Source organism: Neophocaena asiaeorientalis, unplaced genomic scaffold (genome assembly GCF_003031525.2).
Source record: "Neophocaena asiaeorientalis asiaeorientalis breed wild unplaced genomic scaffold, Neophocaena_asiaeorientalis_V1.1 scaffold117, whole genome shotgun sequence".
Classification (NCBI taxonomy): domain Eukaryota; kingdom Metazoa; phylum Chordata; class Mammalia; order Artiodactyla; family Phocoenidae; genus Neophocaena; species Neophocaena asiaeorientalis.
In genome coordinates, this window is record NW_020173951.1 from 408,062 (window position 1) to 432,866 (window position 24,805).

At 36.7% G+C, this 24,805-nt stretch overlaps 1 protein-coding gene across 2 annotated transcripts in view; it reads right to left on the reverse strand.

The window, feature by feature from the left end:
* ZCWPW2 (zinc finger CW-type and PWWP domain containing 2) overlaps positions 1-24,805 on the reverse strand; it is a 132,596-nt gene that overhangs the window by 17,994 nt on the left and 89,797 nt on the right. For both annotated transcript variants that reach the window (XM_024752864.1, XM_024752863.1), the window contains exon 5: positions 5,888-5,934. In XM_024752864.1, coding sequence (XP_024608632.1) covers positions 5,888-5,934 — 47 coding nt within the window. The remainder of the gene's footprint in view (positions 1-5,887; positions 5,935-24,805) is intronic.

Here is a 24,805-nt window from a genome sequence, read left to right on the forward strand (position 1 = left end):
AAAATAACACACAAAGGAATCCCCATAAGGTTAACAGCTGATCTTTCAGCAGAAACTCTGCAATCCAGAAGGGACTGGCAGGACATATTTAAAGTGATGAAGGAGAAAAACCTACAACCAAGATTACTCTGCCCAACAAGGATCTCATTCAGAGTTGATGGAGAAATTAAAACCTTTATAGGCAAGCAAAAGCTGAGAGAGTTCAGCACCACCAAACCACCTTTACAACAACTGCTAAAGGATCTTCTCTAGGCAAGAAACACAAGAAAAGGAAAAGACCTACAATAACAAACCCAAAACAATTAAGAAAATGGGAATAGGACCATACATATCAATAATTACCTTAAATGTCAATGGACATAGAGAATCCTAAAGATGCTACCAGAAAACTACTAATCAATGAATTTGGTAAGGTAGCAGGATAAAAAAGTAATGCACAGAAATCTCTGGCATTCCTATACAGTAATGAAGAAAAATTTGAAAGTGAAATCAAGAAAACACTCCCATTTACCACTGCAACAAAAAGAATAAAATATCTAGGAATAAACCTACGTAAGGAGACAAAAGACCTCTATGCAGAAAATTATAAGACACTGATAAAAGAAAGATGATACAAATAGAAGGAGAGATATACCATGTGCTTAGATTGGAAGAATCAACATTGTGAAAATGACTCTACTACCCAAAGCAATCTACAGATTCAGTGCAATCCCTATCAAACTACCACTGGCATTTTTCACAGAACTAGAACAAAAAAATTCACAATTTGTATGGAAACACAAAAGACCCCGAACAGCCAAAGCAATCTTGAGAGTGAAAAACGGACCTGGAGGAATCAGGCTCCCTGACTTCAGACTATACTACAAAGCTACAGTAATCTAGACAGTTTGGTACTGGCACATTTTGGCCGTGTGGCATGCAGGATCTTAGTTCCCCAACCAGGGATCGAACCCAAGCCCCCTGCAGTGGAGGCATGGAGTCTTAACCACTGGACCTCCAGGGAAGTCCCAAAATTAAAAATCTCTTTAAGCAAGAAGAACAAGTTTGTTAGCTGTGCTAAATCTGAGGCTGTAAAATTTTGATCAGCAATTTATGCTCATAGAAGACATAAATATGTTTTGTAACCTTTTGAGAATAATTGTCAGTCAGTAATCAGTAAAGAGCTGCCTACTTTGACAAAAGAATGAATCTGTATCTTGAATAATGTACATAAACTCCTTGTCAAAAGTCATCATATAGAAGGAAAAGCCAATATTCTCATTCCCCTTTGGTAAATCTGCTGGGAAATATATGCTTGGAAAAGGATGAAAACTGGTTTCATGCAACATTGTAAAAGATGGTTATTACTTAATCTGAGTATCTGGAGAGTACCAATAATAAAGTTAAGTCTTCGGGTTCAGATAATATTTGTTTTTAACACTTCTTTGAAAAGGAAGGAAGGTTGAAATGATCATTTTCTAGCCCTATTTAAACATGATTTCAACAGATCATCTACAAATCCAGTGTTTCTTACATAGATATCTGCTAATGACCAATGTTTCACTCTCGTCAATCTTCAGTAGAGGGGTATTCCTGTGAGATTTGGACAATATCAGAGACCAGTCCCTGGCAACATGACTTATAAACATCTAGTTGTCCCTTGCACTCTCTTCAGCCATGTATAAGTTCACACTAAAGCACTGTGGATTTCTCTGCTTTGAGGAGCTTACTAGAAAAAATACTGGAGTGTGTGGTCAAGCAGTGAGCTGAGACACAGGAGAATATTTTGCCCTAAAATAGAAATTGACCACTAGACCACCTTAAACAGAAGGCATGAAAAGGCCTTCCATTAACAGCTCCCAATCTTGGCTGAGGACAGAAGTAACAGGACACCTCAAGGAACTATATGACTATGTACTTCACTGATAAATTTTGAAGTCTTGCACTTGATTTTTTTTTTAAACAGTCTTTGACCATCTAGCTATACCAGTGATAGAACACAGAAATTCAGGAAGTTTATTATTTTTTAAATAGCACAGATTGTACTCATATTTATATAGAGCTTCAGAATACTAAGGACTAATAGGAACAGAGTGTCCAGAGAGGAAAGAGTTCCATGGAAATCAGAAAAAAGCAGAACTTATATCAGTGGTTTATCCGATTGAATGAAGCTGGTAAGTTAGATTATTTGACTTGCAATTGGACACTGTCTAAAAATCCAAGTCTGTTGAAAACAATTCCTATTTGTGTATAGTTTTTCCTAAGTCACTGGATATTTTAGCAAGAGGAATGTTGGGAAAAGGTAAGATTTCTCAGGAAGACTTTCTAGAATCTACGTATTTCAATTAAATCCTAAAAAGCTGATGTACAGAGAACATTCAATGATTATAGTACCCATATTACACTATTCTTTCTGGACTAAAGAACAAATTTTGAGACCTTCATTATCTATTTTACCACTTTTCTCTCCATCAACTTGAGTAGTAAGGATAATTGGCCTGATTCTTTAACCCACAATCACTGTCAAATTCTGAACATTAATCCTCAGCAACATGCAAAAGAAGATGATCTCCCCTACACAGGAATAGACAGACTCTGCAAAACAGCACAATTTTTTTTAAAAAAAAGACTATTCTTTAAAATATTTTATCTGGATCCAAGTCTTTACATCAGCTGAGGATCCCAGAGGTTGAAATGAAAGACATTCTTGAGCCTAGATTCATGGAAGGATATGCAAGATACACCTCCCTTTGTTTGATCTGGGTGACTGTGTTCCCAGTATGTGGGGGAGTACAGATTTAAGATGTGTACCTAATATACATATTTCATAACAGAGCAAATTATTTTTGAAGCAAAGTAAAGGTATTAGTACATAAAAAAAATCACCCCAAAGTCATTACAATTTTAAAGAATTTAAAAGTAATAATTTATGTGTCTTCAAAGAAAAGAAATAGGCTTGTGTTGTCTAATATAAATAAAAAGTTTGAAGAAGCTATTATGGGCAGAAGTCAAATGTTTATAAATTTAAAATTATAGATTCATTCTAATAAGTTATATGTAAATTCTACTAATTTTCACTAGCATACTTTTTCCAATGATAACAACTTCCCTCTGCAAACAGGAAAACGATAGCTATTTCTATTAGACATAGAAAGAACATTTTTAATATCTAGTGCAATAGCTACATTCAAATTCCTTTTGTATGTCATATCCACTTTTCTATGGATTAGTAAGATTGGTTTTGGTTTTAATGGAATGGGATGAGGAAGGTGACGGTGAATGAGAAATATCCCAAACTTTGGAAGAAACCCAGATTCATCGTGTGTGTAGCTTGATGTTGGAGTCATAATTTGTGTCTGGATGAGAGAAAGGACTATACTTGTAATGAATATAATCAACAAAACTGAAGAAAGCTGCATAATACAACCTTTAGTCCCAAATAACAAAGGACAACACCTGCTCTTCATGTGATTAGTAGGACTCAAGTTGAAAAGGTTTTTGTATCTTAACAAAAGAGCAATCACATTTTGTAGAATTCTTTTTATTGCCTTCTGGCTCAAAGTTAAAATATAGAATAGAAAACGTGGAGAGTTATGGTTGAAAAGTTTTGAATTTCTGGAATCTGTGACACTAGATTTTAAGTATTACTAAACTTGAATTCCAAGTGAATTAATACCTTGAGTGAATTTTCAAATGGGTATAGTGTGCAGAGAAACAAAAATTAATACAATCTTCTATTATTATAAATGGTGACATTTTAAAAATGATATTTTGTTTTTTAGTAATTAGGATGAAAACAATTCTTAAAAGTTAAGAGAGGATATTACTGATAAAGATGAATTTCTGTTTACCAAGTACCAGGTCTGCATAACTAAACTTTGAATTTACACTCGCCACAACTAGAGAAAGCCCACACACAGCAACAGAGACCCAATGCAACCAAAAATAAATAAATAAATAAATGATTTTTTTTTTCATTAGAAAAAATAAAAAAGAGATCCTTTTCCAATTAGTAACAAATCATGCGGGAAGGCCTTAGTTAGAAATACGTAAAATTCTACATTGAAAAAAACTGAAGAAAAAATGATAAAGAGACATATTTCTACGTGTGTGCATTCACTTTATAAACATGTAATTTCTCTCCAAATGAATACATAGATTTTCTACAATACCAATCATCACCTCAACAGAATTTTTCTTGGGAGACTTAACTAAATATTTCTAAAGTTCATCTGTATGTTGTTAAAACTATTTAAATTGTGCCTTTATTGAGGTTTCCATGGGAAAGGAAATGTAGGGTAGGGTAAACAGTTTAGGACTGGCTACTTTGAATAATTTTGGAAGGCTTTGGTCTAGAGGGGTGGTCTCCATTGGCTGGAACCTGGGCCTGGGATAATTTAGGGCAGGGGCAATACTGGCTTGGTATTTGAGAATTTGATAAGAAGGTAGTTGGGTGATGTGGGTTTGGAATTAGTTGGTGCATATGAAAGATGTACCCTGTGCCATCTAGAAGATCTGGCTAGTCTTGGGAGGGACAGTCTCTCCCCAAACAGAAAGGGTTTTTAAAATGTCAATTCATCATAATATACATACATACATACATACAATCTGAAAAACTAAACAGGCAAGAACTATGAAAACAATTTTTGAAAAAGTAGGGTAATGAAGGATCACCAATCCACACATTAAAGAAAAGATAGAGAAACAATAACAACAGCAATTTAGAATTCTTTTAAGACTAGATACGTGATATAGAAACAGATATTTTGACATGTTAAATGCCGTATGTTATATTATGAAGAAGGTATACTATATACTATAAAGAAGATAACAAAAGAAAAACAGTAAAGTAAAGAAGGGAAAGATTATTTATTAGTCAATAAATGGTATTCGGATAACTGGTTTTAGTGTAGGGGAGGAAAAATGTCTTTTTCCTCTATCCTTCTAAGCTCTCAGTTGGGGCCCCTGTAACAAAAGATAGATTAAAAAGAGAAAAGCATACAAATTTATCTAAGGTAAGTTTTATGTGACAGGGGAGGCTTCATAAGGAAATGAAGATCCAAAGAAGCAGTTCAACCTATAAATCAATCAATCAAAGTAAAAAAAGCTCATGGAAGAAATGGGCAAGGATATGCACAGGCAGTTTTCAGAAGAAATATGTCCAATAAATATATGAAAAATGCTCAACCTCACTAAAATAAAAGAATAAATAACAGCAGATTGAAATAACAACGGCATATTTTTCTCCTTTCAAATATTGGCAAATATGTAAAAATTGGTGATATCTAAAGCTGGCAAGGGAGTGGGAAAAGCATTGATAGTGGTGGACACGAGGAGAGAAACTACTATTCGAGAATATTGTCACTTAAGGAGACTGTCAAGGCTCAACCTATCCCAATCACAGTTTTGACAGTAACTAGAGTTAAACATATCTCCACACACAATGTATAGAATGACATGTTAAATTTTAAGAATTCTTTTAAAATGCTATTAACTTTATAAATTTTCATTAAAAAGATTCATACAAATGTCTCATATTGTTCTCTACTTAACTTTAAGGTAAAGTCCATATTAAGCTGTGAATTTTAATTATTTGAATTTTCTATGAAGATTGCATACATTACAATAACATGACATATTAAAAATATTTTAGTATATGAGAGTATGTACAAATAAAAGCAATTATTTGTTAACTTACAATTTTCTATTATTCTAATATTTGATAATTCTATAACATTGATATAAGTAACTATAAATATTAAATTTTTAGTGTCAACTAACATTTAGAAGAAAAATTTGATTATATGTCATTTTCATTTAAAATATTAATTTAATTTTCTTTTAAAAATAGTGTTAATCAGATTGAATTTGAAGTCTGTATATTTGATTTAATAAAACATGATCTTACCCCTTTCTTGGCCACCACAGCAACTCTGCCATCTGCTTTGGATTTGTCTGTAAGATAATAAGGTATGGCTGCTTCAAAAAAGTGAACTACACTCCTATTCAAATAAATGCAACATTACACAGTTAGAATTTTCTACTTTCTTATACCATGGTATGTGTTTTCAGTGGTTCTTTTGATCAAAATGCTAACAAACTCAGCTCCCAGAGTTGAGTAAAACAAAGTAATCCAAAAGTAATGACATCAGGGATTGGTATACTTATTTGACAAACCTCCTCCCTTAAATCTGATGGCTGGTTGGATGTCCACCAGCTAGCATCTAGTGTATCTCATTTCTAGACAGCTTATGGTCAGCTTATGTGCTCTAGAGTATGTAGGATCTGGAATTAAATCCCAGCTACCTCTACGTGTACATCTATTGGGCTGGCCAAAAAGTTTGGAAAAACTCTAACGAACTTTTTGGCCAACCCCATACTACCAGCCAGACATGTAATAAAGACTTTATAGAGACAATATCTTATTTAATCCTCATGATAGTTTTAAAAGGGGCGTACTCCATCTGCACTTCACAGCATGAGGTCATGCAGTGGGGGCAGATCCATTTGACTACAAATCCCTAAGCTTTATGCCTGCTGCCTCCATCTGGGGTCCCTGAGCTGCCAACAGTGCATCAGAGAAAGACTCAGCAATAATGAAGAGTCTAATCAAATAGAGAACAGATGACCTTTGAACAACACGTGGATTTAAAGTGCAGACCCCTTGCACAGTGAAAAATCCACGTATAATTTTTGACTACCCTAAAACTTAACAACTAATAGCCTACTGTCGACTGGAAGCCTTAGTGATAACATAAACAGTCGAGTAACACATATTTTATATGTATTATACACTGTATTCTTACAATAAAGTAAGCCAGAGAAAAGAAAATGTTATTAAGCAAATAGTAAGAGAAAAAACATTTACAGTACTGTACTGTATATATCAGTGCTGTAACTTATCTGTTTACAAGATGAATCATCTGCCTGTCAGTACCTACAGCAATAATGTCTTCTATGATACAAAACACTGTAGATGTCACATGTATTACTAACACTAGACATCAAAAATTAAAAGATAATGTGAAAATGAAATTCATGTTTAACAAACAGCAACATGACTGCTTTATGGTTGCCTAGTGTAATTGATATGATTGTTTCACAGTAGCCTTTCTTATACACTAATGAATGAATGGTTATCACATTTTTAGGGCATAGAGTAGTACAGTCATACTCATAAGATAGGATGGGAAACACTGTTACATTTTGTTTAAAAACCCTTACCTGTGATGATAGGTTGATATGCAGTATCTCCAATTATGAGAGAGAGGAAGAGAGACATACTGTATGGTAATGTAATTCTTTGAAAGCAAAGTTATAAGACAGTAAGAAAACTAACATGTTATTACTTTTATGTTAAACATCACTCACCTTATGCCTATATAAGGTTAGGCTATCCACCTCAAAACACACTTTGCACACAATGTTCTACATGATGAATACTTGGGCGTTGATGATGATGAGGACACAAAAAGTCTCATACAGTACTTGCCATACAGGTATTTGATTTTCACATGAAGATACTCTCATAATACACAACAGATAATTTTATTAACTGTATGGCAAGATGATTATTTACTATTCATTGAGTAGAAGTGGATCATCATAAAGGTCTTCATCCTCATCAACTTCATGCTGACTAGGCCGAGGAGAAGGAAGAGGAGGAGGGGTTGGACTTGCTGTCTCAGGGGTGGCAAAGGCAGACAAAGTGGAGGAGATGGAAGGGGAGACAGGGGAGGCAGGCATATTTGGTGTAGCTTTACAGAAGTGCATCTTAATTTCTGTCTGACTTTTTTGCTTTTTCATTTCTCCAAAAATGTTTCTATATGGTACCAACCCTTCTTCCACCGTTTGCTTTAGTTCCAGTGCCTGTATCGTAGAAGGGTCCCTGTTGTTTTGCTTTAGCCCATATCATAGAAGAGTCCATGTCGTAAAAAGTCAAAACCTGTCTTGAATATTTGGAAACCTTCTGCCAGCTTGTCTGATGTCAATTTGTTTTCTGGCACTGCTTCTTCTACATCCTCGTCCTTACCTAGCCCTGGTTCAGAAGCACTCATCTGTTAATTCCTCTGGAGTTGGTGTCTCTTAGCTCTTGAATTTCTCCAAGATCCATATCTTGAAACTCTTCGCCCCCCACCCTTTTTGCCTTATCCACAATCTCTTTCATGATTTCCTTGATTGGCTCCATCGTAAATCCTGTGAAGTCATGCACAACATCTGGTCACAGTCTTCTCCAGCAGGGATTTATTGTTTCAGGCTTGATGGCTTTCACGACTTTTTCTATAACAACAATGGCATCTTCAATGGTATAATCCTTCCAGACTTTCACAACGTTCTATCAGGATTCTCTTCCACAGCGTTGACAATCCTTTCCATAGAGCACTGTGAGTAATGAGCCTTACAAGGTCCTTATGACCCTCTGAATTAGAGACGTTGTGTGTGGGGGGCAAGTAGGCCACTTTGACGCCTTCAGTGTTGAACTCATGGGGTTTTGGGTGGCCAGGGGCATTGTTTAATATCAGAAGAACTTTAAAAGGCAGTCCCTTCCTGGCAAAGTACTTCCTGACTTCAGGGACAAAGCACAGATGAAACCAATCCAGAAAAAGGCTTCTTGTCATCCAGGCCTTCTTCTTGTAGTACAACCAAAAGACTGGCAGCTGCTGTTTATCTTTTCCCTTCAAGTCTTATGGGTTCGCAGCTTTATGGATAAGGGCAGTCCTGATCATAAACCCAACTGCATTTGCACAAAATCATACAGTTAGCCTATTCTTTCCTGCTTTAAATCCTGATAGTCACTTCTTTTGCTTACTAACAAATATCCTTTGTGGCATTTTTTTCCAGAATGCACTTTTGTTTTCATTAAAAATCTGTTCAGGCAGACATCCTTCCTCCTCAGTGATTTAATGGTGTCTGGGAACTTGTCTCTTGCCTCTTGGTCAGCAGAAGCTGCTTCTCCTGTTATCTTGACATTTAAGCCAAACCTCTTTCTAAAATTATCCAACCATCCTTTGCAGGCATTAAATTCTCCAACTTTAGATCCTTCACCTTCCATTTGCTTTAAGTTGGCAAATAATGACCTCACTTTTTCTTGAATCATATTAGAGTCTAAGGTATGTCCTTCTGATAGCAAACCTGCACCCACATTAAGGCCACATCTTCAAGATAAAAAGGTACTGCACAAAAAGTGCAAGGTTTTTCACATGCTGGTGTAACCACAGTGACGGCTTCACAAATTTCCTTTCCTTCTCTTTTTTATTTCTAAACAATGGTTGGATTCATCCATCTTGAAATGGTGGCAACTTCAGCTGCAGACCTCAATCTATGCTACATACCAAGCATGACTTATTTCTTGGGAGCACTTCCAACATCACGAGTGGCACTTTGTGGGTCCCATGGTGTTATTCAGGGTTTATGGTATTGCAGTAAATATTATGGAAAATATTGGGCTGGCCAAAAAATTCGTTCAGTTAGTGAATACATTGTTCAATAAAATTCTTGGTAAAAATGAAAAACGCATCTTTTATTTTTACTTAAAACCAAATGAACTTTTTGGCCAACCAAATACATGAGAACCACGAGAAAGAACTTCCTACTGTGATATGCAACTTAGTGGAAAGACGAAGTGCTCATGTAGAGGTGACTGGTGTCACAGCGTTTTAAGCAGATGTGCACTACATTTGGGCTTACTGCTACAGCAGCAGGAGATGGCTAGGAAAGTATTACCATAGTACAGTATGTATCACAGTTATCTTTATGCAATCATGGTTTAATACTGCATCTTTATGCTTGTTTACATTTCTCTCGACTATGAATGGTTCCACATACAATCTGTGTTTGCATACATTTTGATAAATTTTAACTTTTTATAATAGATTTGTGCATATTTCATGGTAGTAAATGATAAAATAGACTAGTATCTACATATATTTTAATCATTCATGACATACCTTTTTCTTAATTTTTTCAATATTTCTAGGCTATGCAGTTCATCTGTGAATTTTTTCAAGTTGTCACAAATCTCCCCAAAACTTTCCATATATTTATTAAGTGAATTCGTTGAAATGTGCATGTAAGTGGACTCACGCAGTTCCAACCCACGTTGTTCAAGGGTCAACTGTATAGAAAATTACTTCAAGATATCATTTTGATATGAGCAAAAGTATATATGTGTGTGTATTAGTAAAAATCATTGGCACAACTGTTGGATTTTTAAAAAATGTTCAATCTGGAATTCCATAATTGAATAATTATATGTAAATATTTATTCATAGATATGTTTTAGAAACCTTAATATTGTGGTAATGAAAAATGGAAAGAGCTATGGACATTAATTGTAAAGTTTTAGGGTTACATTTAACATTAAAGAAAAATGTATAGAAATTTAATTTATCAATATAGAATTTTAATTCACAATGAACATGTAAAACAAACAAAAAGGATAAATACCCATGAATATAAGAGAAAATAAATGCTTGCTATCTAAAAGCAAATTTTCTAGTAAAAAAACTATTCGCATAAAACAGAAATCTAGAGGAGCAGGTTATTATATTTATACCTACAACTGGCTGGCCACATGTGAACTGCCCTTTTTCCTGTGCTCAGCTGTGTGCTTGAAATAATCCCTTCTTCTGGAGTACACTTTTTCCCTACTGATGAACGTACAAGACCATCTACCAACACAGATGATTCTTCAACTAGGAGAAATTCCCACCTCTTTTGCAAATCCATAGTCACCTTAGTCTATAGAACTTTCTAACTTGTACTGATATTATGGTTACTTCTATATATGTGTAAGCACTCTGCAAGGCTAAGATGTGCCTCAAGGCAGGGACCATTTTTCATATGTACAGGTGCTCAATTTTTTTATAGTTAATTAAATATATATGTATTTTATTCAAAATATTATATGGATCTGAAATATACATTGTACCTGAACAAATCAGTATAATGTATTAATTGAAATCATAGAATATTTACATGGCATAAGTTACTATACTAGACAGTGTAAAATATAAAACACTGTATGTTCTCAGACCTTCAGTTTCTTTACTGATAACCCAGGAGTAATATATTGGTATACTGTGAGATTTAAATAATATAATCTACATAAATAAAGCTCCTAAAACAATGTCTGGTGGATTTTAGATAATCAGAAATGTTCTCTTCCATTTTAGCTAATTGGTATGTGTGTTAGAGAAAGAGAGAGACCTCCTTGTAGTACTAGGGAAAATAGTTCATTGATGATATATTTCACTATTGTCTCTTTTTAAGTGATTCCATCATTATTCCATTTAAATAATTATTTGTCTTTCAAACATAGTTGGAAATAATTGATGAGTAATGATAAAATAGCAAAATGTTTCAAAAGAGAGGAAAAAATAAGATCGTGGCCCAGCGAAACCTGATAGCAGTTACAAGATAGAATAAGTTTTGTTGTATCTAAAAATTTTTTTCCTCCCTGTTCTTTTGAAGACCTCTGATAACAATAAAAATCACAATGAAATATTAATCTGTACAAATGGCTAAAACTGCACAAAAAGAAACACAGAAACTAAAATTGGATCCAAAGGACCCTGATCATATATTGAGAGTTAATGATAACAGAATAGAAATTTATGTTTCTCCTCACAACGTAAGTCATTCTTATGTAAAATTTCCAGTAGGGAGATGAATTGGGAACAGAAATATCCAAACTGTTGTTCAATGAACACTTTATGCTCAAAAGTTGCAGAATCGTCTTCCAATGCAAGAGAACCACTCTAATTTCAAATGCCAAAGGGAAATTCTAATGTAATACTTAAAAACAAAACAATCACTAGCAGTTTCTCTGATAGTAACAGTAGGCCCATGTTCAACTTCAGCAGCATCAACTACTTTCTAAGAGCTGCATTCTCCCTAGTGAGAAAGGTTTAATTTCCTCCCTTCAGAAATCTCTGCATGTAAGGACCCTCACATACAGAGTGAAAAGCAGTTAACCGGAAATGTAGATTTGGATAATTAAAAGGGCCTCTTCTGAGCTACATCCAAATCATATTTTTAAAGTATAAAAGAGAAGCTGCAGGTAGAAAATGAAAATGTTCCAAATGAGTAGCGATGGTTATGCCTCATGACCCATAACAGATGTTAAAATTTTTATTTACAACCATATTAGAGAGAGGTACAAATATTAATATAAATCAATGGCTTATCTTCTTTAAATAATTTTTCTAAAGCTTGTCCATTCATGGCCTCAGAAAAACTGTCAGTATGTTCTTTAAACATGACAGCTGAGAGCATTTTCTTAAAAACAAAAAGGACAGTCCAGTTTTCTGTCTGTCAGTAAAGAGCTTGGAAGTCACCACTCCAACCTAACAACAAGTAAAAGGATGAACAGACTGAAAATCAATAACTCTTCTTAGATCCCTCAGGGAGTGAGTTCACAGGGTAAACCACTGCCCCCAAATTTGGAGAGACAAATTGCTTACTGGCAAATTAAAAGAACCACAATTTACTGGAGTTGAAACCTTGCCAAGAGCCAATGCCTGGGAAGGAAATAGGAACTGAAATCCACGAAGTGCTGGAGGCTCAGTGTGAACAAGCCTGAGAGAGAAAAACCCCAGAGGGATCCAGTCCTGGGGGAGGGAGATGTACTTTGGTGAATTTACCTCCAGGAGCTCCATCAAGTTCTCACAGTGCCAACTGGGAAAATAATTCCCTGTGCTTCAGGCAGTGGGAGGAAAAAAGTAAGGGTTCTGAAATATGCCAGAGCTTTCAATTCTTCTAACAAGGCCTGTCCTCAAGAGAAACTGTTTTACCAGAACCTAACCTACTGGGGTTTTTTCAGAGCCTAACCAGCCTGGAAGAAGGGAAATGCCCAAATCCAGCCTGTTGTAGCCTTCCATGTGGGGGAAGGGAATTCCAACTCCAGCCCCCTTTAGCCATCATGGACCACCTAAGCGGTAAAAAAAAAAAAATGAGAAGCACTCATTAAACTCAAAGCCCAGGACTGAGACCTAATCACAGGACTCCAAAATGCCTCCCCTACCCCACACACCTTACCACTGCACTAGTAAAGGCCTCTTTAACACAGTTCTTTTTACCTGGTACATCATATTCACCTTTCCACAAAAAATTACAAGGCATACTAAAAGGGAAATCACAGTTTGAAGTGACAGAGCAAGTGCTGGAAGCAGACCCAGATATGGCATAGATGTTGGAATTATCAGACTGTGAATTTAAAGCAACTACAGTTAATATACCAAGGGCTCTAACGTTAAAAGTAGACAACTTGCAAGAACAGGTGTGCAATGTCAGCAGAGATAGAGAAATTCTAAGAAATAATAAAAAAGAAATACTAGAGATCAAAACACTGTAACAGAAATGAAGAATGCCTTTGATGGGCTCATCAGTAGACTGGACACAGCTGAGAAAAGACTCTCTGACCTTGAGGATACATCAATAGAAACTTCTAAAACTTATAAAGAAAAAAGACTGAAAAAAAAACTGAACAGAATACCCAAGATATATGGGACAACTACAAAAGTGTAACACGCGTGTAATGGGAATACCAGAAGGAAAAGAGAGAGAGAAAGGGACAGAAGAAATATTTTAATTAATAATGACTTACAATTTCCCCCAATTAATGTCAGACACCAAACCATAGCCCCAGGAAGCTCAGAGAACACCAAGCAGGACAAATGCCAATAAAAACTACACTTAGGCATGTCCTACTTAAACTGCAGAAGAATCAAAAATAAAGAAAATTCTTGAAAGAAGCCAGAGAGGGGAAATTCTTATCTTTGCTCCTTACCTATAAAGGAGGGAAGATAAGAATTTCATCCAGTTCCTCTCAGAAACCGTGCAAGCGAGAGGAGAGTGGAGTGAAATATTTAAAGTATTGAGAGAAGAAACCCACGAAATTAGAACTCTGTACCCTGTAAAATTATTCTTCAAAAGTAAAGGAATATACAAATTGTGAGACAAAGAAAAATTGGGGGAATTTATTGCTAGAAGTCCTGCCTTACAAGAAATGTTAAAAGAGAGATAGAGGGACTTCCCTGGTGGTGCAGTGGTTAAGAATCTGCCTGCCAATGCAGGGGACACAGGTTCGAGCCCTGGTCTGGGAAGATCTCACATGCTGCAGAGCAACTAAGCCTGTCCACCACAACTACTGAGCCTGCACTCTAGAGCCTGTGTGCCTAGAGCCCGTGCTCTGCAACAAGAGAAGTCACTGCAATGAGAAGCCCATGCACCGCAACGAAGAGTAGCTACCGCTCACTGCAACTAGAGAAAGCCCACGAGCAGAAATGAAGACCCAACACAGCCAAAAATAAATAAATAAAAATAAATAAATCTATTAAAAAATTATAAAAGAGATAGAAAATGGTATAAACCAGAAATTTGGATCTACATAAAGGAAAAGCAGCAGAGAATGACTAAGTAAAAGTAAAAACTTTTATTTTTCTCATTCTTAATGTATCTAACAGAAAATACTTTGTTCAAAATGATAGTAACAATATATTCAATAATATATATAGTGTGTGTGTGTGTGTGTGTGTGTGTGTGCGTGTGTATGTATGAAATGAATGACAACAATGATACAACGGACAGAAGAGGAATCAGGAAATTTTTGTTAATATAAGGTACATTCATTACTCATGAAGTTATAAAGTGTTATTTGAAAGTGGACTTGGATAACTGTAAATGAATATTGCAAACTGTAGGAAAACCACTAGAAAAATTAAAAAGAAAGAATAATTGATATGCTAAGAAAGGAGAGAAAACAGAATTATACGAAGTGCTCAATTAACACTACAAAAGGCAGAACAGACTATAAACTACTTCATTTAACAACAGCAGCTACACATTCTTCTCAAGCTTGCTTGGAACATTCACCATGATAGACTACATTCTGGGCCGTAAAACATACCTTAAAAGGTTAAAGAAATAGATATCATATAGGGTTGGCCAAAAAGTTTGCTCGGGTTTTTCTGTAAGATGTTTGGGAAAAACCTGAACAAACTTTTTGACCAATCCAATCCAATAATATGCTCTCATATCACAACGGAATAAAAGTAGAAATCAAAAACAGAAGGATAACTGGAAGATCCCAAAATACTTGGAGCTTTAACAACACATTTTTAAATAACATATGGGTCAAAAAAAATCTCACAAGAAATTTTAAAATATTTTGAATGAGATGAAAAAATAAATATGGCTTATCAAAATTTGTGAGATACAGTGAAAGCAGTGTTTAGAGGGGAATTTATAGCATTAAATGCATATATTATGAAAGACCAGAGATCTAAAACCAGTATGCCAAGTTTCCACCTTAGGAAGCTAGAAAAAGAAGAGCCAGTTAAATCTAAAGTAAACATGAGAAAAGAAATAATGGTACAGAAATAAAAATTAGAGGAGAAACAAATGAAATTGGAAACAGGAAATCAATAGAGAATATTAATAAAACCAAAAGCTGTTTCTTTGAAAAATCAATAAAATCAGTAAGCCTCTAGCCAGGCTAACTAAGAAAAGAAAAGAGAAAACAGAAATACTAGTGTCGAAAAATGAAAGAGAGGGCATCACTACAGATCCCATGGACTTTAAAAGGATAATAAATAAATGTTATGAATAACTCCATGCCCACAAATTTGATAACCTAGATGAAATGGACAAATTCCTTGAAAAACACAATCTGCCAAAAGTCACACAGGAGAAATAGACAATCTGAAGAGCCTGTATCTGTTTAAAAATTGAATCAATATAATAAACTTCCAAAACAGAAAGCATCAAGCCCAGGTGAGTTCTCTGGTGAATTCTACCAAACATTTAAGGAAGAAACTATACTCATTCTCTATAAACTCTTTCAGAAGATAGAAGCCAACAGAATACTTCCTAATTCATTCAATGAAGCCAGTATTACCTGAAATACCCAAACCAAATAAAGATATTACATGAAAACCACAGAGCAATCAATATTTCTCATGAACATAGATGCAAAAATCCTCAACAAAATATTAGCAAACCAAATCCACCAATGTATAAAAAAGAATTACACACCACAATCAAGTAAGATTTATTCCAGGTATTCGAGGCTGGTTCAACATTCAAAATCAATTAATGTAATCCATTACATCAATAGGCTAAAGAAGAAAAGTCACATGATCATATCAATAGAAGCAGATAAAGCACTTGACAAAATCCAACACCCATTCATGATAAAAACTCACAGCAAACTAGGAATAGAGGGAAACTTCCTCAATTTGAGGAGAATCTACAAAAAATCTACAGCTAACATCATCCTTAATGGTGAGAAATGCAAAGCTTTCCCACTAAGATCAGGAGCAAGTCAAAGACATTCCCTCCTCACCACTCCTTTCAATATTGTACTGGAACTCCTAACTAATGCAAGAGGACAATAAAAGAAATAAAAGATACAAATTGAGAAGAAATAAATAAAACTATCTTTGTTTGCACATAACATGGTCATCTAAGCAGAAAATCCAAAAGAATCAAGGAAAATACTCCTGGAAGAAATAAGTGATTAGAGCAAAGTTGCAGGATACAAGGTTAATATTAACACAAGAATCAATTGCTTTCCTATTTACCAGCAATGAACAAGTGGAATTTGAAATTGAAAACACATTACCATTTATATAGACACCCCCCAAAATGAAATACTTAGCCATAAATCTAAAATATGGACAAGATTTATACTAGGGAAGCTATAAAACTCTGATGAAAAATGAAAGAAGATCTAAATAAATGGAGAGATATTCCATGTTCATGGACAGGAAAACTCAATATTGTCAAGATCTCTGTTCTTCCAAACTTGATCTATAGATTCAATGCAATCTCAATCAAAATCTCAACCAGTTATTTTGCAGATATCAAGCTGATTCTAAAGTTTTTATGGAGAGACAAAGACCCAGAAAAGCTAACACAATATTAAAGAAGGGCAAAGTTGAAGAACTGATCCTACCTGACTTCAAGACTTACTAAAAAGCTACAATGATCAACAGTATAATATTGGGAAAATAATAAAAATAGATCAATGGAACAGAATACAGAGCCCAGAAACAGACCCAACAAATATAGGCAACTGATCTTTGACAAAGGAGCAAAGACAATATAATGGAGAAAAGCTAATGTTTTCAACAAATGCTGTCGGAACAACTAAATATCCACATGGTGTGCACACACACATATACACACACAAAAGAATCTAGACACAGACCTTACACCTTTCACAAAAATTAACTCAAAATAGACCACACATCTAAATGTAAAATGCAAAACTATAAAACTCCCAGAGAGTAACATAGGAGAAAATCTAGATGATTTTGGACATGCTGATAACTTTTTTTTTTTTAATGGTACAGAGAGGGGTAGATTTTATTTATTAATGTAGTGATTAAAAACATTTAAGAAGGGGCTTCCCTGGTGGCACAGTGGTTCAGAGTCCACCTGCCGATGCGGGGGACACAGGTTCGTGCCCCGGTCTGGGAAGATCCCACATGCCGCGGAGCGGCTGGGCCCGTGAGCCATGGCCGCTGAGCCTGCGCGTCCAGAGCCTGTGCTCCGCAACGGGAGAGGCCACAACAGTGAGAGGCCCGCGTAATGCAAAAAAAAAACATTTAAGAAGAGGAGCAAAAAAGCAAAAACTCAGAAAAAAAATATACTCAAGGCACTTATAAGGAAATGTTATAGGAACTTTGAATACCATTCCCAGACCACATGCTTCTAAAACAACAAGTATTCACAGTTCCAAATAATCTCAGCCCTTGATATTCAGATAGTCCAGAAGTGCAGATATGCACCAAATCTCAGCTTAGGAGAAGGATTTCCAAACACTCAGTTCATCATGATTTACATTCAGAGGAGGAGTTGCTGCAAAGGAAGAGCAGCCCTCAGAAACCTTCTGCATCTTTAGCTGAGGCACAAAGAACAGAAAAAGACAGGAAGACACTTTCTATCCATTTCTCCTTTCCCACACCTTTGCTTTACAGTCAGGAAAAACCCTCAACAGAAGTACCCAGATTCCCAGACTGATAACTTTTTAGATATAATACCAAAGGCAAGATGCATGAAAGAAATAACTGATAAGCTGGACTTCATTAAAATTAAAAACTTCTATTCTACAAAGAACACTCTCAAGAGAATAAGACAATCCACAGAGTGAGAGAAAATATTTACAAAATACGTATCTGATAAAGGACTGCTATTCAAAATATACAAAGAATCTTAAAACTCAACAATAAGAAAATGAACAACTGGATGACAAAATGAGCAATAAACAGACAACTTACAAAAGAAGATTCAAAGATGGCAAATAAGTATATGAAAGGATATTCATCATCATATGTCATTAGAGAACTGCAATTAAAACAATAAGATACCTCTACACACCTATTAGAATGACCCACACCAAGGATGTGTAGCAACAGGAATTCTCATTTATTGCTGGTGGGAATGCAAAATGGTACAGCCACTTTGGAAGATACTTTGACAGTTTCTTACAACACTAAACATATTCTTACTATGTAATCCAGCAACTGCACTCCCTAGTATTTGCTCATTTACTCAAGTGAGCTGAAAACTTATGCCCACACAAAATCCTGCACACGGATGTTTACAGCAGCTTTATTAATAATCGCCAAAACAGGGAAGCAACCAGGATATCCTTCAGTGGGTGAATGGATAAATGAACTGTGGTACATACAAACAATGGAATATAATTCAGTGCTTAAAAAAGAGCTATAAAGACATGGGGAAACATAAATGCATATTACTAAGTGAAAGAAGCCAATTTGAAAAGCTACATACCATATGATTCCAGCTACATCACATTCCAGAAAAGGCAAAACTATGGTGACAGTAAAAAGAACAGTAGAGGAGTCAAGAAGGTAGAATAGGAGGACATGGAATTCATTGCTCCTCACAAGTACATCAAGAATACACCTACAAATGGAACAATTCTCACAGAGCACCTGCTGAACATGAGCAGAAAACTTCAGACACCTAAAAGGACAAGAAAAATCCCCTCAACAACTGGGTAGGATGAAAGAAAGAAGAAAAAAAGAAAAGAGGAATCAAAAAAGGGACCAGCAGCCCTGGCGGAAAGATGAAGGTGAGGGGAGGTTTCCACACTCAGAAAAACTCCCTCATGGTGGGGAAATCAGCTGGGACAGAAAAGAAACTTCGAGGGATCAAAGGAGAATGCAGTGGATGGTTTGTGGAAGACAGGACAAAGTAAGAACTGCATGCATGATCTACACCACAGCTCTGCGCATTCCAGTCTGAGTCATGAGTGGCCAGTTGCAAAGGGGGGCTGGGTCCTGGAAAGTGAGATTTGGAGCGTGGACCCAGGGAGGGGACAGCTGTTAGCTGTGAAAAGATAACCAGAAGGGACAGGAGTAAGGAGATCCACAACCAGGAAAGTCTGTGGAAAAAGCCTGGGACACCACAGAAGCAAGGCGTATTGTTGAGTAGTGCGCAAGGGGCAGAGCCGCCATTACAACCCCTTTCCCCACCCACTGACTTCTTCAGCCTCCGGGGACACTGGGAGGGGCTCCCATCTAAGTGGGCCTGCCTGCCCCTCAGGCCAGGGTCTCCTTCGCCCGTGTAGGTTCTGGGGGCCTGAGCACTGCCCATCCCAAAGCCTCCTTGAGAATCAGCCCTGGGCACCCATGCCTGGGACAACAGTCTGCCGATGCTGGCGGGGGCTGAGTGCTAAAGTGAGGGGTTGGCAGAACGGATATGGGGAGAGGAGCACTGTTGGCTGTGCAGATACAGCAGAGAGGACAGGAGTGAGGGGATGCATGGCCAGGAATGCCCCTAGAAGAAGTGTGGCCTGCCTGGAAAGCGAGGCGCCATAGTTGAGAGGCACATGGGGGGCAGGGCCACCACCGTGCCCACACATCAGTGCCTGCCTCCGTGGGCACTGGGAGCGATTCCCACCAGAACGAGTGCACCACAGTCTGTTGCAACTGCCTGCTGGTCCATGCCACTGCAGGCAACTCACACACAACCCAATTGTAGCTGCCGTACCCCTCCCCAGCCTGAGTGAGTAAGTGTGCCCCAAGCAGCTGCTGCTTTTGCTCCCTCTTGCCTGGACAAGGAACAGATGCCTGAGGGTGGCCCACATGCAGAGGTGGGGCCAGAACCAAAGCTGAGCCCCAGGGGTAGTGTGACTAAGGAAGAGGAATGAAAATCTCTCTGTGCAGCTACACAAGCTGTGGATTAAACCCCTGAGAACGGCTTGGTAAATCCTGTGTCTGTAGAATACCTGAATAGATGAGTGTTCCCACAGTTGAGACCAATCTAGCCTTTGCAGCAGTGGACTTTGGGGGCAAGTACACGTGGGAGTTGAGCCAGGTCAGAGTCTGAGCTGGCCCCACAGTGCCCAAAGCAGGTCCAGAGCTACCTAGAAGTACTGGAAGGCCTCCTGGGGAGGTGGGGGATGGCTCTGGCTCACGGTGGGAGCAAGGACACTGACAGAGGAGGCCCCAGGAAAATATTATTCCTGTTATTCTTTTCTTCTTTGTTTCGTTTTGTTCAGTTGTTGGTATTGTTGCTTTTATTTTTCTTTTTTTAATATATATATTTTTTACTTTTCTATTTTTACTTCACTTTTTTGCTGTTTTGTGGGTTTTCTTTATTTTTGATTGTTTTTATCCTTTCTGTTTTAGTTTCATTTTCATTTTTTGTTAGTTTAGTCCTTATTGACTGTTCTCATTTTTGAATTCTTTTGTTTGTTTTGTTTTATTTATTTATTTATTCTGTGTCTGTGTGTTGCCGCTGTTTGTTTGCTGCTGTTTTTGGTATTTGTCTTGGGTTTTGTTTGTCTGTTTGCTTTCTTTTTATTTTCTCTCAGGCTGCAATGTGCAGCTTGCGGGCTCTTGGTTCCCTGGCCAGGGGTTGGGCCTGGGCCTTTTGGTGGGGGAGGGGGTGACAAGTCCAGGACGCTGGACCACCAGAGAATTCCCGGGCCCAGGGAAGATTAATCGGCATGTGCACTACTGGAGGTATCCATATCAACACCAAGAGCTGGCCCCACACAACTGCCTGCAGGATCCAGTGCTGGACACCTCACAACAAACAACCAGCAAAACAGGAACACAGCCCCCCCCATCAGCAGACAGGCTGCCTAAAGTTGTAGTATGCTCACAAACACCCCAAACATACCCTGCCCGTCAGAGGGAAAAGATTCAGCTTCACCCACCAGAGTGCAGGCACCAGTCCCTTCCACCAGGAAGCCTACGCGAGCCCCCAGACCAACCTCACTCATCAGGGGGTAGACAGCAGACGCAAAAGGAACCACAACCTTGCAGCCTGCAGAAAGGGGACCATAAACACAGTAGGTTAGACAAAATAAGATGACAGAGAAATATGTTGCAGATGAAGGAGCAAAGTAAAATCCCACAAGATCGAATAAATGAAGAGGAAAAGGCAATCTACCTGAAAAAGAATTCAGGGTAATGAAAGTAAAGATGATCCAAGATCTTGGAAACAGAATGGAGGCATGGAACCAGAAAATATAAGAAATGTTTAACAAGGACTTAGAAGAACTAAAGAGGAAACAAACAGTGATGAACAACACAATAAAGGAAATTAAAAATTCTCTAGAAGGAATCAATAGCAGAATAACTGAGGCAGAAGAACGGATAAGTGACCTAACAGAATGGAGGCATGGAACCAGAAAATATAAGAAATGTTTAACAAGGACTTAGAAGAACTAAAGAACAAACAATCAGTGATATACAATACAATAACTGAAATGAAAAATACAACAGAAGGAATCAAGAGCAGAATAACTGAGGCAGAAGAATGGATAAGTGAGCTGGAAGATAGAATGGTGGAAATAACTGCCGAGGAGCAGAATAAAGAAAAAAGAATGAAAAGAAATGAGGACAGTCTCAGAGACCTCTGGGACAACATTAAACACACCAACATTCGAATTATAGGGGTCCAGAAGAAGAGAAAGGGAAAGGGCCTGGGAAAATATTTCAAGAGATTATAGTTGAAAACTTCCCTAACATGGGAAAGGAAATAGTCAATCAAATCCAGGAGGTGCAGACAGCCCTATACAGGATAAACCCAAGTAGAAACATGCCAAGACATATATTAATCAAACTAACAAAAATTAAATACACAGAAAAAATTACTAAAAGCAGCAAGGGAAAATCAACAAATAACCAACAAGGGGATCCCCATAAGGTTATCAGCTTGATTTTTCAGCAGAAACTCTGCAGGCCAGAAAGGAGTGGCAGGAGGACATATTTAAAGTGATGAAAGGGAAAAACCTACAACCAAGGTTACTCTACCCAGCAAGGATCTCATTCAGATTTGACAGAGAAATCAAAAGCTTTACAGACAAGCAAAAACTAAAAGAATTCAGCACCACCAAACCAGCTTTACAAAAAATGCTAAAGGAACTTCTCTAGCTGGGAAACAGAAGAGAAGAAAAAGACCTACAAGAACAAACCCAAAATAATTAAGAAAATGATAACAGGAACATACATATTGATAATAACCTTAAATGTAAATGGATTAAATGCTCCAACCAAAAGACACAGACTAGCTCAATGGATACAAAAGCAAGACCAATATATATATGCTGTCTACAAGAGACCCACTTCAGACCTAGGGACACATACAGACTGAAAGTGAGGGGATGGAAAAAGATATTCCATGCAAATGCGAATCAAAAGAAAGCTGGAATAGCAATACTCATATCAGACAAAATAGACTTTAAAATAAAGACTATTACAAGAGACAACGATCATATGACTATTACAATCATAACAATCAAGGGATCAATCCAAGAAGAAGATATCACAATTGTAAACATTTATGCACCTTAACATAGGAGCACTTGAATACATAAGACAAATGCAAACAGCCTTAAAAGAGGAAATCAACAGTAACACAATAAGAGTCGGGGACTTTAACACCCCACTTACACCAATGGACAGGTCATCCAGGCAGAAAATAAATAAGGTAACACAAGCTGTAAATGACACAATAGAACAAATAGGCTTAATTGATATTTATAGGACATTCCACCAGAAAGCAGAAGAATACACTTTCTTCTCAAGTGCTTATGGAACATTCTCCAGGATAGATGGATATCTTGGGTCACAAATCAAGCCTCGGTGAGTTTTAGAAAATTGAAATTGTATCAAGCATCTTTTCCAACCATAACGTCATGAGATTAGAAATAAATTACAGGAAAAAAACTGTGAAAAATATAAAAACATGGAGGCTGAACAATACACTACTAAATAACCAAGAGATCACTGAAGAAATCAAAGAGGAAATAAAAAAATACCTAGAAACAAATGACAATGAAAACACAATGACCAAAACCTTTGGGATGCAGCAAAAGCAGTTCTAAGAAGGAAGTGTATAGCAATACATTCCTACCTCAAAAAATAAGAAAAATTTCAAATAAACAAACTAACCTTACACCTAAAGCAACTAAACAAAGAAGATCAAACAAAACCCAAAGATAGTAGAAAGAAAGAAATCATAAAGGTCAGAGCAGAAATAAATGAAATAGAAATGAAGAAAATAATAGCAAAGATCAATAAAACTAAAAGCTGGTTCTCTGAGAAGATAAACAAAATTGATAAACCTTTAGCAGACTCATCAAGAAAAAAGAGAGAGGACTCAAATCAATAAAATTAGAAATGAAAAAGAAGTTACAACTGACATCACAGAAATACAAAGGATCATAAGAGACTACTACAAGCAATCATATGCCAATAAAATGGACAACCTGTAAGAAATGGACAAATTCTTAGAAAAGTACAAACTTCAAGGCTGAAACAGGAAGAAATAGAAAATACGAACTGACCAATCAGAAGTAATGAAATTGAAACTGTGATTAAAATCTTCCAGTGAATAAAAGTCCAGGACCAGATGGCTTCCCAGGTGAATTCTATCAAACATTTAAAGAAGAGCTAACACCTATCCTTCTCAAACTCTTCCAAAAATTTACAGAGAATGGAACATTCCCAAACTCATTCTACGAGGCCACCATCACCGTGAAACCAAAACCAGACAAAGACACTACAAAAAAAGACAACAACAAGCCAATATCACTGATGAACAAATCCTCAACAAAATACTAGCAAACAGAATCCAACAACACATTAAAAGGATCATACACCATGATCAAGTAGGATTTATCCCAGCGATGCAAGGATTCTTCAATATATGCATATCAATCAATCTGATACTCCATATTAACAAATTGAAAAATAAAAATATATGATCATCTCAATAGATAATCCAACACACATTTATGATAAAAACTCTCCAGAAAGTGGGCATAAAGGGAACCTAGCTCAACATAATAAAGGCCATATATGACAAACCCACAGCAAACATTATTCTCAATGGTGAAAAACTGAAAGTATTTCCTCTAAGATCAGGAACAAGACAAGGGTGTCCACTCTCGCCATTATTATTCAACATAGTTTTGGAAGTCCTAGCCACAGCAATCAGGAAAGAAAAAGAAATAAAAGGAATCCAAATTGGAAAACAAGAAGTACAACTGTCACTGTTTGCAGATGACATGATACTATGCACAGAAAATCCTAAAGATACCACCAGAAAAGTAGTAGAGCTAATCAATGAATTTAGTAAAGTCGCAGGATACAAAATTAATACACATAAATTTCGTACATTCTTATACACTAACAGCAAAAGATCAGAAAGAGAAATTAAGGAAACAATCCTATTTACCACTGCACCAAAAAGAATAAAATACCTAGGAATAAACCTAGCTAAGGAAGCAAAAACCTGTATGCAGAAAACTACAAGAAACTGATGAAAGAATTCA